Here is a 17,609-nt window from a genome sequence, read left to right on the forward strand (position 1 = left end):
ACCAACATCCCTCACTTCTGCGCCCAAGGTAGCGCACCTGCGCTCCCGCTTATACGGGCAACAAGAGTTTTTGGGCATAGACATGCCGCTTCTGCAACCTTCCCCCTCAGCCCAGCTAACACTTCTGCGACCCCCTGGCCGCTTTTGCGGCTCCGCACCTGTGGCCAAACCCTCGCAGGTGCGGTTACACCAGATGACAACAACTCCAGCATTCTTCCAAACCCAAACTCGATCTCTTTACCATCCGAAATCCACCCGAGGCCCTCGGGACCTCAACCAATAATACCAACACGTCTTAAAATACAATATGAACTTAGTCGAGCCTTCAACTCATATCAAATAGCGCTAAAAACACGAATCACCCTCCAATTCAAACTTAATGAATCTTTGAAACTTCAAACTTCTACAATCGATGCCGAAACTTATCAAATCACGTCTGATTGACCTCAAATTTTGCACACAAGTCATAATTGATATTACGGACCTACTCCCACTTCCGAAATCGGAATCTGACCTCGATATCAAAAAGTCCACTCCCGGTCAAACTTCTCAAAATTATCCAAATTTCCAACTTTCGCCAAATGACCCCAAAATGACCTACGGATCATCAAATCCACTTCCGGACGCGCTCATAAGGCCAGAATTATCATACGGAGCTATTCCAAGACTCGAAATCCCAAACGAATATCGATAACATTGAAATGAACTTCAACCCAATTTATGAAATTCTTCCAAAATGCCAACCTTCCACAATAGGCGCCGAAACGCTCCCGGGTCATCCGAAACCTGATCCGGACATACGCCCAAGTCTAAAAATTATCATACAAACCCATTGGAACCTTCCAATCCCGATTCCGAGATCGTTTACTCAAAAATCAAACCTTTGTCAATTCTTCCAACTTAAAGCTTTCGAAATTAGAATTTTCTTCCCAAACTAACTCCGAACTTCCCGAAATTCAATTCCGACCGTACGTACAAGTCATAATACCTGAAGTGAAACTACTCAAGGCATCAAACCGCCGAACGACGCGCTAAAGCTCAAAACGACCGGTCGTGTCGTTACAGAAAATATCTTTGATATTAAATAAGTAGCATTAGAACAAAGATCAAAAGCTAAATATGAAGATAGTTTCACGAGTTGCTTGCAAAAGCTAGCCGAGCAAAAGGATCAGCTGTTTTATTAATATCCCCTAGTTTAATTGAAGAACAAATTATGAAATTGATTCTTTAAAGACAATCAATCTCAAATAAAAATATCAAATACAGCCAAATTAAGTATTTTGTTATCATTTTATCAATAATATTTAAGCCTTCGAACCATGAAACGGCTTAGCGAGGGAGAAATTAATTTCAGCACAATCAGGTTCAGACCATAAGAAATTAAATTTACCTCCTTACTAGTTATTAATTAAAAAAGATTAAGTAAAACAGAAGCTTCCGTTTCTAAAAACTTCTCTAGATATATATATATATATATATATATATATATATATATATATATATATATATATATATATATATATATATATATATATATATATATATATATATATATATATATATATATATATATATATATATATATATATATATATATATATATATATATATATATATATATACAGAAAGTAACTAAAGTTTTTACAAAATATATACAAATCCGGTCAAAATCTACAATTTATCTACAACTTAAATACAATTTTTTTTGTACAGAATCCGGTCAAAAACTACAGTTTAAATAAAATTTATATACAATTTGTATGCAATTATGTTAGTCGTACATATTTTATATGCCGTTTCTACAACCCGACATACAAAATATATACAGTTTATTTATGTCTTATTTTTCGAGTTTCAATCTGAAACTATAACTAAAACCACCTAGAATCTACACCAAATTCTCTCAAAATGAGATATAAACTCCAAAGTATATTTCTAATCATTTGCGACAACGCTAGTTCCCAATCCAAACAAATAACAATTTTGCAGAATTTAATTTTTGAATTCAAAGCTTCTAAACTTTCTAATAGTTCTCAATGGAGTTTAAACTCATGTATACACAGTCTAATTCAGTTTAATTTTAATTATAACGTCAATTAGTTTCAGTTTAGTTTCAAGCGCCACTCTTGTGGACAATGTCTTGTTTATTCATAAAAAAGAAAAACTTTCGATATCCCTTTTTGGTGCTTCACGTATGTATTCTATAGTTTTGAACTAGTCGAATCTCTTTTTTTCACCATTCTTCGAAGCTTCAAGTGTGTTCATCTGCAAAAGCCGAACCGAAGAGGAATTGAGAGAGAAATATATATATACAAAGAAGAAAAATAGAGAAGAATGAAGTCTAAAATAGGAAAGATTGGAGTTTGATATATTATTTTATATATAAATGATAAATTATATATGTTAATGTAATTACCTCTCTATAAGGGGTAAAAAAGTTTATAATATATATAGGTAAAAATTCCATTTCTAATTATGGCCCCAACCTCTAGGGTGTAAAAATAGTCATTCCATACCTTTGAATTACAATATGGACGTAAAACATCATACCTTTTTCTTTTTCTTTTTCTTTTTCTTTTTTAGGCTCATGAAACGCCCCTCTGGAGTTGTAATGTCTACCTGAAATAGTTAATAATAGCATATTCTTCTTCTTCTTCTCAAACTTAAGACTTCTATTTAAATGGGTTTTAGATTAAATATTATTGGGAAATCTTTTGAAGTGGTTTAGTGATGAGATTTCTAGAATTGTTTACTTTTATTTGATCTACAACTGCTAGTCTCTATTTACAACATCATTTTATATATACCTAAGTTCAAATATTTCTTGTTTTAATTTATTGTTTAATAATTGATAATTTCAGTTCCTATCCTCCAAGTTAAAAAGAGGGAGTGAGAGGCGATTTGGTATTCGGTTAATTTTCGAACAAAGACACTCCCTACTCTTATCTACCTTTCTCCTTTCTTAGTAGGGGAAGGACCCCTGTCGGCGGGGGTGATATGGCATAAAGCCATAAACATATAAATGTAATTCAACATGGATACATGTCAATATATTCTTATTGATCGGTTGTGAGAAAGAAAAAAAACCAGAAATTATGTGATTTTATTTAAGTATTATATTCGGCTGGCAGAAATCAGTATTATGTGCTTGTAAGAGAAAAGAAAACTAACCTCTAAATTCATACGGGACTATGACATTTGATCCGAAAGTTTCACAGGGTCTACTCGATTTTGGGGTCGCAATTGAACTTATACCCACTTTGCAAAAGAGTTTGCAAGCGTACCCACCTTACGATCAACTTCAGACTTATCGGATCTGAAGTTTAAAAAAAATTAATCTGAAGTGAAAAAATTGCACTTCAAATGCACTTAAGGCCAAATAGGTCTGAAGTGCAACCAATGGTTTCATCCACTTAAGGCTAATAAGTCTGAAGTGAAAAATTACACTTCAGATGCACTTAAGGCCAATAAGTATGAAGTGAAAAATTGCACTTCAGATGAACTTAAGGCCAAAAAGTCTGAAGTGCAACAAATATTTTCATTCACTTAAGGCTATAAGTCTTAAGTAAAAATTTGCATTTCAGATGCACTTAAAGCCAAATAAGTCTGAAGTGTAATCAATAATTTCATGCACTTAACGCCAATAAGTCTTAAGTGAAAAATTGCACTTCAAATGTACTTAAGGACAAAAGGTCTGAAGTGCAACAAACGTTTTGCTACACTTAAGGCCAAAAAGTCTGAAGTGAAAAATTGCACGTCAGATACACTTAAGGCCAAAAGGTCTGAAGTGCAACAAACGTTTTGCTACACTTAAGGCCAATAAGTCTGAAGTGAAAAATTGCACTTCAGACGCACTTAAGGTCAAAAGGTCTGAAGTGCAACAAACGTTTTGCTACACTTAAAGCCAATAAGTTTGAAGTGAAAAATTACACTTCAGATGCATTTAAAACCAAAAGGTCTGAAGTGCAACCAACGTTTTTATGCACTTAAGGCCAAATAGGCCTGATATCACGACCCGAAATTTCCACCTTCGGACCGTGATGGCGCGTAATATTTCACTTGCTAGGCAAGCCAATGTTAGAATAACATTATCTATTTTTAAAATAATTTTTAAATTTATTAATAACAAGGAAGTAAATGCAGAAGCAATTTTAAAATAATCCATAATAATAACGGTATCTAAATACCATCCCAGAATTGGTGTCACAAGTACACGAGCTTCTAGAATAAATACAAATAAAGGTCTAAATAAAATAAAGGTGTCTGAAAATAAACACACAGCTAAAGTATAATAGACGAGGACTTCAGAACTGCGAACGCCATGCAATTATACCTCAAGTCTCCTCTGATAGCTGAAATTCGAGCAAGTCTATGGTATGCCGCTGGGACCAACTCCAAAATCTGCATAAGAAGTGCATAGTATAGTATCAGTATAACCGACCCCATGTACTGGTAAGTGCTGAGCCTAACCTCGACGAAGTAGTGACGAGGCTAAGGCGGGTCACTTACATTACCTGTACGCAATGTTAGATACAACAACAATAATAGAAATAAATCAAGTAACTCATTTATAATAATTGAAGCCAACTCAGCAGTCATAACCAATTATCATTTCCATCAATTCAATTGCAGCGTGCAACCCGCTCTCACAATATACTCACATTCAATTCTGTTGCAGCGTACAACCCGCTCTCACAATATATTCACATTCAATTAAGTCTGTTGCGGCGTGCAACCCGATCCTCCAATATGAACTTTTAATAAGTCTGTTGCGGCGTGCAACCCGATCCTTCAATATTGACTTTTAATAAGTTTGTTGCGGCATGCAACCCGATCCTCCAATATTGACTTTTAATAAGTCTGTTGCGGCGTGCAACCCGATCCTCCAATATTAACTTTTAATAAGTCTGTTGCGGCGTGCAACTCAATCCTCCAATATATTCATTATAATCAATCATGTTGCGGCGTGCAACCCACTCCTCCAACATTTTCATTTACCAATTCTTATAGAAGAAATTTTTCCAATAAATATAACAATTAATATAAATTTACGAGACAACAAAAATACAATAATTATGGTTTAATTATGAAGCAAATAATGACAAATAGCAAATTATTATGGGAATCAGGGAGCAAATAGGCAGTTTAATATTTATTATGCTAAATGTCAAATAACAATTAAGGCACATAATTCAAATAGCATGTAACAATTAATGCAGAAATTCAAGAATTTATATTTGCAAAGAATAAGAGAGAAACAATTATTATAATAATTAATTTATGATTAAAAATAATTTAAGATTTTTCAAGTAAGCAGAAAAACAATTAATTTGACGACGTATAGACACTCGTCACCTCGCCTATGCGTCGTTTACATGCAATTCACATAACAAACAATTTAAGGGTTCTATTCCCTCAAGTCAAGGTTAATCCAGACACTTACCTCGCTTTGTAAATTTCAATCAATTATTCAATCACAACTTTTTCTTTTAAATTTGCCTCCGAAAGCTTCAAATTTATTCACAAACAATTCAATATATTCAATACTAATCATAGAAATTAATTCCATATGAATTTATAAATTTTTCGGATAAAAATTCGAAATTCATTAAAATATTCGGCAGTGGGACCCACGTCTCAAATTCTGAAAAAACTCACGAAATTCGAACACCCGTTCCGATACGAGTTCAACCATACCAAATTTGTCCAATTCCGATATCAAATGGACCTTCAAATCTTAATTTTTTATTTTTGGAAGATTTTATAAAAATTTAATTTTTCTTCCATAAATTCGCGGATTCATGATATAAATGAGTATGAAATCATGAAATATAATCAATATAGGATAAGGAACACTTACCCCAATATTTTTCGATAAAAATCGCCCAAAAATCGCCTTACCCGAGCTCACAAATGGGAAAGAATTGAAAATGGGTCGAAACCCCATTTTTAGAACTTAAGTTCTATTTCTGGGATTTTTACCATTCGCGAACGCGGTCAGTGCATCGCGTTCGCGAAGCACAAAGCACAATTATGTGCTGTCGAATTTTACTCTTCGCGAACGCGATGCATGCCTGGCTTGGCCTTCGTGAACGCGAAGGCTAATTTTCCTGGCCAGTCTTTTTCCCTTCGCGAACGCGAGGCTTCTATCGCGAAGGCGAAGCTTTGAACCTCAAGCCTTCGCGAACGCGGTCACTATGTCGCGAACGCGAAGCACAAAACGTGCCAGCCCAATTTGCTCTTCGCGTTCGCGAGAGTACCTTCGCGAACGTGAAGAAGAACACACCAGAAGCCTAAAGTCTACAGAAAACCAGATTTTCTAAGTCCGAAATCATCTCGTAGCCTATCTGAAACTCACCCGAGCCCTCGGGGCTCCAAACCAAACATGCACATAAGTCCTAAAATATCATACGAACTTGCTCGCGTGATCGAATCTCCAATATAACACCTAGAACTACAAATCGGATACCAAATCAAAGGAAGTTTTCAAGATAACTTTAAAACTTATATTTTTACAACCGGACGTCCGAATCACGTCAAATCAACTCCGATTCTCACCAAATTCGGCAAACAAGTCATAAATATTATAGGAAACTTATACCGGGCTTCGGAACCAAAATAGGGACCCGAGGTCAATAAATCCAACATCAGTAATTTCTTAAAAATCATTAAGCTTTCAAGCTTTTAATTTTTCATCAAAATTCCATATCTTGAGCTAAGGACCTCAGAATTTGATTTCGGGAATACGCCCAAGTCCCAAATCACGATACAGACCTACCGAAATTTTCAAAATACAGATCCGGATCCGTTTGCTCAAAATGTTGACCAAAGTCAACTTAGTTGAGTTTTAAAGCTCTATTTCCCATTTTAATCCATTTTTCACATAAAATTTTTTCGGAAAATTGTACGGACTGCGTACGCAAGTCGAGAAATAATAAATTATAATTTTTAAAGTCTCTGAACACATAATTACGTATCAAATTTAAAGATGACATTTTGGGTCATCACACCTGAAGTGCAAATTGCCCAGAAACAGGAATTTGTTCTTCGAATTATAACAATCCTATATACGATTTAATACCTAAATCTACTCCAAATGAGCTCAAATTTAAAATATAACCTCCAAATATCATCAGAAATAAACTTCAATCATCAATTTATTAAAACAACAATAAATCTAATGAATCCATTATGCAATTAAGAAAAAGAAGAAGAAGAAACCTTAAGGAATAGTAAAAAATATACAATTTAATACTTAAATCTACTCCAAATGAGCTCAAATTTGAAATATAACCTCCAAATATCATCAGGAACTAGCCCCAATCATCAATTTATCAAAACAACAATAAATCTAATTAACCCATTTTGCAATTAAGAAAAAGAAGAAGAAGAAACCCTAAGCAATAATAAAAAATAAAGCATCATAACTGTTCACCATTGTAAAACATCATAAATTATATTAAAATATATTCACAACCACCATATAAAATCATTATCACCCAAAGAAGAAGAAGAAGAAGAAGAAGAAGAAGGAGAAGGAGAAGGAGAAGGAGCAGGAGGAGAAGGAGGAGAAGGAGAAGAAGAAAACGAAGGAGGAGAAAGTGACCTGAAATTGTTTAAAAAGTAGGTACAAGTTAAACTTTTTTAAAAAGTAGGTATAGGTTAAATGGGGGCGACCAAATAAAGCGCCCCGTGCAATTTTTACAAGTTTCACGGGGTCGGAGGCCTTAAGTGGTATTTTTCTTTTTTTATTATAGCATTCATCACTATGGGTGCTTATCGGGCGGATATTTACGCTTAACGGTTCGGCTTAACGGTTATCGGATTATAAATATAGTAATCTGCTAGCCATCTAATAAGACAACGGGCGGATTGGTATCGGATTAACAATTATCGGGTGGCTTATCGGCTAAACCAAATAGAAATTTTTTGAACAATCATTCAATCAATACCGTACAGTTTCAAATCAATACCAATTTTTTAATACCATCTAAGATCTAACCAAACGATATTTTTTTAATTGAAGAGTCTTCAAGACTACTCATACTGTCATACATGTATTAACCAAATTTTTAATACCATCAAGACTGCTAATACAGTCATACACGTATTAATCATTGAGATTTTGATTTTTCGACTTCTCAGTTTTCAGTTCATGAGAGAGACGAGACGAGACTGACGACTTCTCTGCCTCTGTTGGTTACAGACAATTGAGAATTAGAAAATAAAAATTAGGGATTTAGCCATTTAGGGTTTCAATAGTACATTATATACATAGGGGTAAAAGTATAAATATAAAAAATCTTAACGAGTTAACGGTTTACTCGATAAGAAAATTGAGTAATCCGCCCCCAAACCGTTAAGCCGTTAATTATAAAATCTCAATCCGTTCCCCATCTATTACCCCGATAATTCGATATCAATAAGCCAATAAGCTATCGGTTGGGTTCGGTTAACAGTTTCGATTTGATTTTGAGCGGCACTGTTCATCACGCCTATTTTGCTTATCGTCCGTTTGACTCCATTCTTTTTTTTTTTTTACTGGATATGAATTGTAGAAATAAAAAAAGTTTTTGAAACATCGTGTTTGGAAGAAAACATTCCAAGGGAAATTCCTTCTTTCGGATTGGTTTTTTTTAGATAAAGGCAAACGCCTTTTCTCTTGAAAAACAGATTCATCGTACAAATAATGCTTTCTTTTTCCATAAAAAAAGTTGTCTGAAATTTTCCACACTATGCCTGCCTTGTAATTTGAGTTGTCTTTCTCTGCCGTGTTTGGACCAAACTTTTTCATTTCGTGGATATCAAATAATTAGCCACCATATGTACAGCTTCTAAATGATTCGTGTTGAGTTAGGATCATTCAACTTAAGTTTCCTTTTTTTTATTTTTTATTTCTTCAACTTAAGTTAACGCTACTCAAACAGATTTTGTTTTAGGTATAGTTTGAGTGTGACTTTAAATCAAATAATTGAGGATTCTTTGTCATTAGTTTTGCTTTATTTGTGTCTTAATAAATTATTACGATTTCACTTGATATTCCATCAACTTTGATTATGAATCAGACCCGTGCTATAAGAATATGCAAATAGCAAACCTTTTTTTTGCTTTAATATTTTGTCTCTCCCTTGTATTTATCTCTCCTTTTCATTTGTCCTGCCCAATAAATAAAGGCAGCCTCTTCTTTTTCTTAAGACAGATCGGTAGTAATTTAATACTCTCTCTGGTTCAATTTATATGAATTTATTTCCTTTTTAGTATGTATCAAAAAGAATGACATCTTTTTTCATTTGAAAATAATTTACCTTTATGCAATAATTTATAGCCATACAAAATATATGTGTCTCATTTTACACTACAAGTTCAAAAGTCTTCTCTCTTTTCTTAAACTCCGTGCTCAGTCAAATGAGTTCACATAAATTATAACGGAGAGATTATTAGTTTGGTAAAATATTTTTATATACTTTGTTGTACCTTTTTTTTTTTGGAAAAAAAAAATTGCTCATTTTCTCTATAAATCAGTTCATGATTAGATACTAAATTTAGATGTATAGAGATTATACTACATAAGCTTTCAATTACTCTTCTCTAAGCATTTAGGAGTTGTCGTTTCTTAATACTAAAAAAGAAAGCATAAACTTTCAATTACTTTAAAGTTCATGGGCGAAGCCACAATGTTGTTTGCGGGTTCGACCGAACCAAATAATTTTTGTACAAACCATGTATATTGCATTAAGAAATTCGATAAATATGTATAAATTATTAATTTAAAATCTAATAACTTAAAATAATAATAATCTCAAACCTATAAAGCTCAAATCCTAACCCAGCCTCTTCTAAAGTTCTCCTTTTTTTGGTGTGTTTGATAAGAACTAAGTGTACTATAATTGGAACGAAACAACTACTAGTACAAGCCTTGCTGCTTCTAATCTCTTTCCATATTTTCCACAAAGCTCATTCCGCAGCCACAGTCAGATTCATGTCATTTGACCAAGTCATAAGTCAAGTCATACATTTTGTATTTCTAACTCGGAAATTCCAATGATGTAACTAATATCATATACTCAATCAGAAAAGTAAAACGACTACCCATAATCACTCTCTTAAATTTCGATTAATTAATTTCATTAAAGGCACCTTTAATAAAACCCCAAAATTTACTCGGCCTCCGGTCAACATTTGCCAACCCCCTCCAACCCTAATCCAAAAAGAATTAGGAAAAAGAAACATGTGCCTACGTGTGCTTTCTGACTTGTCGTGTTCCATGAAATTCAGCACATGGGACCCACATTGACACGTGTACAATAAAATTCAGTAAGTACGCCTCTTTTAGCTTCTGTTCACTGTTTCTAGCTTTTAGCCTTTCTCAATAACAGCTAAAACTGCAAAAACCTTTTCTCCTTTTTTTCACATACATACACCATAACTGTGTATTTTTCTCCGACTTTTTTCTATCTACAGATGACTGAGGAATTCTCAAAAATACATAGATGACGACGCCCTCAGCAGCCGTCATCGCCGTCGCTGCCGTCGTCGTCACCCTAGTAAACATCGTTAATTATGTCCAAGCCTTGGGTGGCTCCGCCACCACTCTTGCCGTCGTCTACGGCAGCCCCACCACAATCTGCGGCATAGTTGCAAACCAACCAATCCAAAGAGTCCAATGCTGGAGAGAAGGTCAATTAAGGTCCACACCCATTTCACCGGACGTCTCCTTCGACTTCATCGCCGGCGGCCTCAGCGGCTTCGCCGCCGTCCGCAGCGGTGGCTCTGCACTCCTCTACTGGAATAGCACCAGTTTCATCCCCAAACGGTTGTATTTCAGTTACTCCACTTTATTAACGACCGTTACTATGGGTGACACCCAAATTTGCGCCATAACAAACAGTACCACCCAAAATGCTACTACCTGCTGGAGAGGCGATTCCTATTCTGCCCAACAGCCAAATGGGTCGGCCCAATTTACATCAATCTCATCCGGGTTTGGATTTTCTTGTGGAGTTTTAAAAAGTTCAAACAGAGTCGTCTGTTGGGGAAATAATAGTAGTATCGCTTCAGCTATCCAGTCAGCTTTCGCTAATGAAACAATGGTGAACATATTCGCGGGTGGGTTTCACGCGTGTGGGATGAACACTACTGGTTTTGTAATTTGCAAAGGTGATAATAATAACGGTCAATTGAACGTTCCGTCGAATTTCGCTTACGAGTATTTTGGATTAGCTTTGGGGTTGAATCATACTTGTGGAATTCGGAGTGTGAATCATACAGTAGTGTGTTGGGGTGGGAACGGTAAATTTTCAAGTAATGTTATAGAAGCAGTTTCTTTTGAATCAGTTGTTGCGGGTGTAGATTTTACGTGTGGATTGACAACGAGCAATTTTTCAGTGGTGTGTTGGGGGCCAGGTTGGAGTAGTAATTTGTATCCTCAAGGAGCTGCACTTCCTTTTCCAATGATTTTGCCAGGTCCATGTGTACAAAGTAATTGTACTTGTGGTATATATCCTCAATCTCAAAATCTCTGTTTTGGAAATGGTAATATTTGTAGGCCTTGTGATTTCTCTATTTTAGCACCACCTACTTCACCACCGCAAGAACGGCAGCCGCTGCCGCCAGCGGTGGTGCCTTCGCCACCTTCTACAAGGCTAAGAAGGGGTTTATTGGCTTTTGCTGTTGTTGGATCAGTGGGGGGTTTTGCAGGGATTTGTGCTTTTATTTATTTTATGTGGATTGGTGGTTGTTTTGGAAAGAAGAAAGTTCATAATTCAGTTCAACCTACTATTACTGCTACTACTACTTCTACTTCTAATGGTGGGCAAGTATCCAGTAGTAGTCCGGTTTCAAGATCATCGACTCTTAGGCGTCAAGGGTCGCGGTTGATGAGGCGTCAAAGGAGTGGAACTTCATCTAAACACGCAGACAGGGCAGAGGAATTTTTGTTTTCTGACCTTGTTGCAGCTACTAACAACTTTTCTTTGGAAAACAAGATTGGTGCTGGTAGTTTTGGGGTTGTTTACAAGGGCAAATTGCCTGATGGTCGTGAGGTTGCGATCAAACGTGGAGAAACGGGTCCAAGGACGAAGAAATTTCAGGAGAAAGAAAGCGCATTTGATTCAGAATTGGCATTCTTGTCTCGGTTACACCATAAACACTTGGTTAGACTTGTTGGTTATTGTGAGGAGAGGGATGAAAGGCTTTTGGTTTACGAGTATATGAAGAATGGAGCACTTTTTGATCATTTACATAATAAGAACAATGTGGAGAAGAGTAATAGTATAGTGAATTCTTGGAAAATAAGGATCAAGACTGCATTAGATGCTGCGCGAGGCATCGAATACCTTCACAATTATGCAGTCCCGCCTATAATTCACAGGGACATTAAGTCTTCCAACATCTTGATTGATGCAAATTGGATAGCAAGGGTGTCTGATTTTGGGTTATCGTTAATGGGGCCAGAGTCTCATCGCAATTACAGTATGCCAATGAAGGCTGCTGGCACAGTCGGGTACATTGATCCCGAGTACTATGGTCTAAATGTGTTGACAGCAAAGAGCGATGTCTATGGACTTGGAGTTGTGTTATTAGAACTTTTGACAGGAAAGAGAGCCATATTCAAGAGTGAAGAAGAAAATGGGGGTGTGCCAATGAGTGTGGTGGACTTTGCAGTGCCAGCAATTATGGCTGGAGAATTGACAAAGATTTTGGATAACAGAGTAGGGACACCAGAGCCAAATGAAGTAGAATCAGTGGAATTGGTGGCCTATACTGCAATGCATTGTGTGCATTTGGAAGGGAAAGACAGACCCACAATGTCTGACATTGTTTCTAATTTGGAGAGAGCTTTGGCTGCATTTGATGATAGCCATGGCAGCATCTCTAGTGGTCCAATTTCCTATGTTTCTGATTAATATTCCACTCACCAAAGACCTCTGATTCTTTTTTTATTTTCCTTTATTAGGTTCACTTTTGTGTTGGCTAATTTGTGTGATTATTTTGTTAGTGGTGTAAAGAGTAGATTGTTCATTCTAACATGATGTCTAGTGATTTTGTAAGCTGCTGACTGCTGAACAAATTTTACATGAAATTCTTTTCCTCCCAGAATAATACAAATCTTTGCACGGTACTTATTGACCTGGTTCTCTACCTCAAACACCCCCCGCCCCTTTTTGTATTATCTGTTTGTCTCGAGAAGGATATGATACTTAGTCAGTTGGTGTTGCTAAAGGAGGATTTGATTTCCGAACGGATTTTTTTTTCTGGAATTACATTTGTAACTAGTTTTGGTAGTATCCAGAAGAGATCCTATTCCGAATTGATTTAGCTTTCTTTTAGTTGTTGTATCTTTATTTTGAAGAAAGGCTAAAGAAGAAATTAGAAAAACGATAAACCTAATGACACCATAATTATCACCCCCAAAAATCATATTTGATTGCTTCCACTATTATGAACTGCACTTGAACTGTTAGATAATCATAGTCGATGTGCCTATCTCTATTACAGAACCGTACGAGATTTTCACCTCATACGGCTCTCAGAGGTCACAAATAGGAAGGTTCAATGTTGTATGCTTTGGGAATATTGGAGTATTCAAGCACATTTTCCATAACCATATTGGTCCATTCATGAATCATTTATATAGTAGTTTTTTTTATTTCTTGACATCCGGAATCCAAAATTCATTGATCATATAATGTGAAATCGCACTGAGTAGACCCATTATGAGGTATAATATGGTTGTTGGAGCTTGTACTTGACAAAAGAATAAACATAGCCCATCCTTATTGAGTGATGTAGGAAGTCTAAAGATATACCGAACCCAAAAAAAAGTGGTCCAACAATTTGAAGTTTTTCGCTTTTGTGTGACAAATGACAATTAATTTCTACACGTTGGGCAGAATTAGATGAGAATTGACTTTGAAATTTGACATTAAAGGCAGTCAATTAAGGCAGTCTCTCCAAGATGTTTACACCTGTAGGGCCCGATGTTATAGATCTTTTACCCCCCTAATAAATTATTAGGAATAATTGCATCTTATCCCTTACTTATTACGTAGCAAATTCTTATTTTTCTGTTACCAAACTAAATATGTCTAGCCTCAATTTAAAACAGTTGTGCGTTTTTAGTCCTTCCACTGATATATGTTTGTAAATTTAATAATTTGTTTTACCTATAAAATCATGTGAACAGTCATTTTTATGTTAAGAGAATTTAATCATGGTTTCGCTCTTATTTTACGTGACAAGCCTGATAAATTTGTGAATATGAGAGTAAAGTACATTATTCTATCAACTGATGGTTAAAGGCGTTCAATAAAATATCATTGTACTAAAACTTGAAATTAGCCAATAAATAAAGGATCAGAATTACAAATTTCCCTAAATAGTATTTGGCAGCGATACCTCTTAAATGATATAAATGTCCAAAACTAATATTGTTCTTCGGTTGCACATTCCATTATAAATTAACTAATATTAGGGTAGCGCGTGTTTTCTATCTCAATAAATAAACCATCTTAAAAAAATTAAAATAAGTAGCATTAAATAAAATGTTTGAGATACAAAAAAGTGAGTTCCTAAAATTGATGAAATGTTAACTCCACTTTACCTAGTTCAATACAAGAAGAAATTATGCATCTTAGAAGTCCTTAGAATTATGTAAAATATCTTATAAAAATTGTTACTATTTTTGTATCTAATATCAAAAGAAAATAGTAACACAAAAATACTTACCACAGTTCATCAAAAATTTGGCAAATAACTCAAATTTAAAATATAATCTCTTCTTCTTTTTGAGATTTGGGAATGATAGTTTTGCCTTATGGTTTTTAGAAAAAAGGTACATATGACTAAAGTCTAAGAATGACTAATATTAAATTAATATTTTATAATAAATAATTAAATATATTAAAAATATATAGGGAGTTCAGTTTGTACGAATGTTTACAAATAATAATAATAATACATAATAATAATAATAATAATAATAATAATAATAATAATAATAACTCATTATATAATATTAATTGTGTTCTACTATTTCATCTTTATTGTTTCAAATTTGTAGTTTTTCGATTTGACTCTTAATATTATACAATAACAGATTTTGCTCTATTTTTTATTCCTTCACAATTAATGCACTTCTTATGAAATAAATATATGTATCCTAGGGTTTTTTCCATTTGAAAATACTTTTACTTATATAATAATTTTGTTAAAAAAATTGAATTTCATTCTTTGCTACATAACTAATTTAAGTATCTATTTTAAATATTAAAGAAATATTTTTTTCATTAATTTAAAAGCTTAATATTAACTCATTCAAGTTTTAATATTTAGCTATAATTACAATTGGGATAATTTTGAAAACTTCCTCGAGATTCTCTTTATAACACAAATTTCTATTGCAGTTTAAGAATTATGCTCAGCTCTCTTATTTTCATTTTTTATAACGAAACAAAATTCACTTGATAAAATATAATAACATCTATCTAATGTTCCAAACTCCCCTTCAAAGGCGTTAGATATTAAATACTAAATTTAGTAACACAAAATTATTTACATGAGTATAAAATAAAAGTATTTACACTTCCAAAACGATAAAAATAGGAATTACATCTCTTTCATCTCATGCTCGAATTTTAACATATTCCACGGTTCATGTTGCATATTTATTTACCTAAACTGAATATTAATCTGTAGAAATGAGATAAATTAATCGATTATTCCTTTCAATTTATTTACTAATATCACAAATTGTTAATGTGTGATAAAAATTTAAAATCCTGATTTTATTGTGCTAATGTATACTATTAAGAATCTACAACAACAACAACCACCCAGTAGAGTCTCACATGTGGGGTCTAGGGAGGGTAATGTATATGCAGACCATACTCCCACCTAGGGGGTAAAGAGGATGTTTCTAATAGACCCTCAACTCAAAAAGATATATATTAAGAATCTAAATACCTGAAATATGTCATATTATAAAAGACATTAGAAGGAAAATGTAACACCCCGTAAATTTGGCTTAGGTATGAATGTATAAAATGAGTAGTAATGTTATATTTTGGACATGTGAAGTTCTATCGGTACGAGTATGGGTGGAAATAGTTATTTTAGAATAAAGACGGAGAGTGAGCTGTATAAGATTCAATAAAATCGACTACGTTTACAAAAGGTGTGTCTTTCAGTCGGATTTAGTGAAAATGTGTAAGGAATTTGGGAAAACTCAATACACGAAAGTTGTAGCCATTTGAAATAGCTTTCCAGCGATATATTTGTAGAGCTCGAATGGATCTCTGTTCAAAATTTTATGTGCGTTTTACTGAGCAATGCACAGTATGCGCCCCAGGTGCTCGCCCGGATGGTCCCGTGCGCGGTCACGCACTTGTGCAGTGCTACTGCCTTTTTGCGCGTTAGGTGCATGGTTGGGGCCTTCAGGTGCACGGGAGCGCACCCGGGGGTCAATTTTAAAGCCTTACTTCGTCCCCCACACACCAAAACACAAAATCTTGCTTTAAAAAGGGAAACTCTCAAGAACCTAACTCCTCAAAGGTCCCTACCACCATCCAAGGTAAGTTCTAATGATGATTCTAAGTTGATTTCAATTTTCCAATATCTTATTCACATGGGTAAACCCTTCAAATCATTAGATATTTGATTGGGGTATCATTGTTGAGAGAAGAAACCCTATAACTCGAATTCAAGAGGATTGAACTTCAAAAAGATAATGTCTTCACCCTCTAATTGATTATGCCATTGGATTAATGATTATAGACTCTAGTTCATGGGAGATGAGTTGATGGGTTTGACAGAAAAGCATGAATGGTTATAGGTTTGGGTTGTTGATTGTTGATTATTGGTTAAAGGTGTTATTTATCTTATGGGTGATGAAGAATGATGTTGATTATAACCATTTGAGATTTTAGAATTTATCTAGGAGCAAGAGAATGGGTTATTAGGTGTAGAAACACCATTAATAAGGACTATGAAGCTTTATACCCACCAAGTGTTTGATAAAATGTCTAAGTGACCAAAATATGAGTATTATTGCTAATATGAAATTCCTTTGACTTGTATTAATATAGATTAAAGATGAAAGGGTTGGTGAATATTATTTTACGCTCAAGAGCAGGAATTTAAGGTATGTGAGGCTAACTCTCTGTGTTTGGTAATGTTAATGATTCTCCCTATACTACGTTTCTTTTACGACGTTACTACTTGCCTCAAAAATATAGTTAAGCCTAGTTCCTTGAATAGTTGCAGAACTTCTATTATCTAGCTTCATAACTCGTTCATGACTTTCATTCTGAACGTTGTGAGCTCAGTGTGTAATCAATATAGACTTGGGTTTGATGCACATGAGTCTCAGTCTAGATTACTCAGCATGTCGTAAACAATTGAAGTTTCAGTTTTCATAATCAGTTCAAGAATACATGTCTCAGTCTAGTCCTATTCAGTATTCCAGTATCATGTAACTCAATATGATTCATTATTTCAGCATCACATATTGCAGTATGATTTTCAGTTCCAGAATTTAAAAAGCATATTCCGTAGTTTATATGCTTTATGTATATTTGGGCCTGAGGCCGTAGTTTATGCTTTATGCATGT

The 17,609-nt window shown here is 34.5% G+C and overlaps 1 protein-coding gene across 1 annotated transcript; it reads left to right on the plus strand.

Annotated features, from left to right (window-relative positions):
* Nucleotides 1–10,220: 10,220 nt before the first annotated feature.
* LOC107782612 (putative serine/threonine-protein kinase-like protein CCR3) lies at nucleotides 10,221–13,095 on the plus strand. The gene has a single exon (XM_016603510.2). The coding sequence runs from the start codon at nucleotides 10,491–10,493 to the stop codon at nucleotides 12,903–12,905; it is 2,415 nt and encodes an 804-aa protein (XP_016458996.1). The 5' UTR covers nucleotides 10,221–10,490; the 3' UTR covers nucleotides 12,906–13,095.
* Nucleotides 13,096–17,609: the final 4,514 nt, after the last annotated feature.

The sequence above is a fragment of the Nicotiana tabacum genome, chromosome 4 (genome assembly GCF_000715075.1).
Source record: "Nicotiana tabacum cultivar K326 chromosome 4, ASM71507v2, whole genome shotgun sequence".
NCBI lineage: Eukaryota > Viridiplantae > Streptophyta > Magnoliopsida > Solanales > Solanaceae > Nicotiana > Nicotiana tabacum.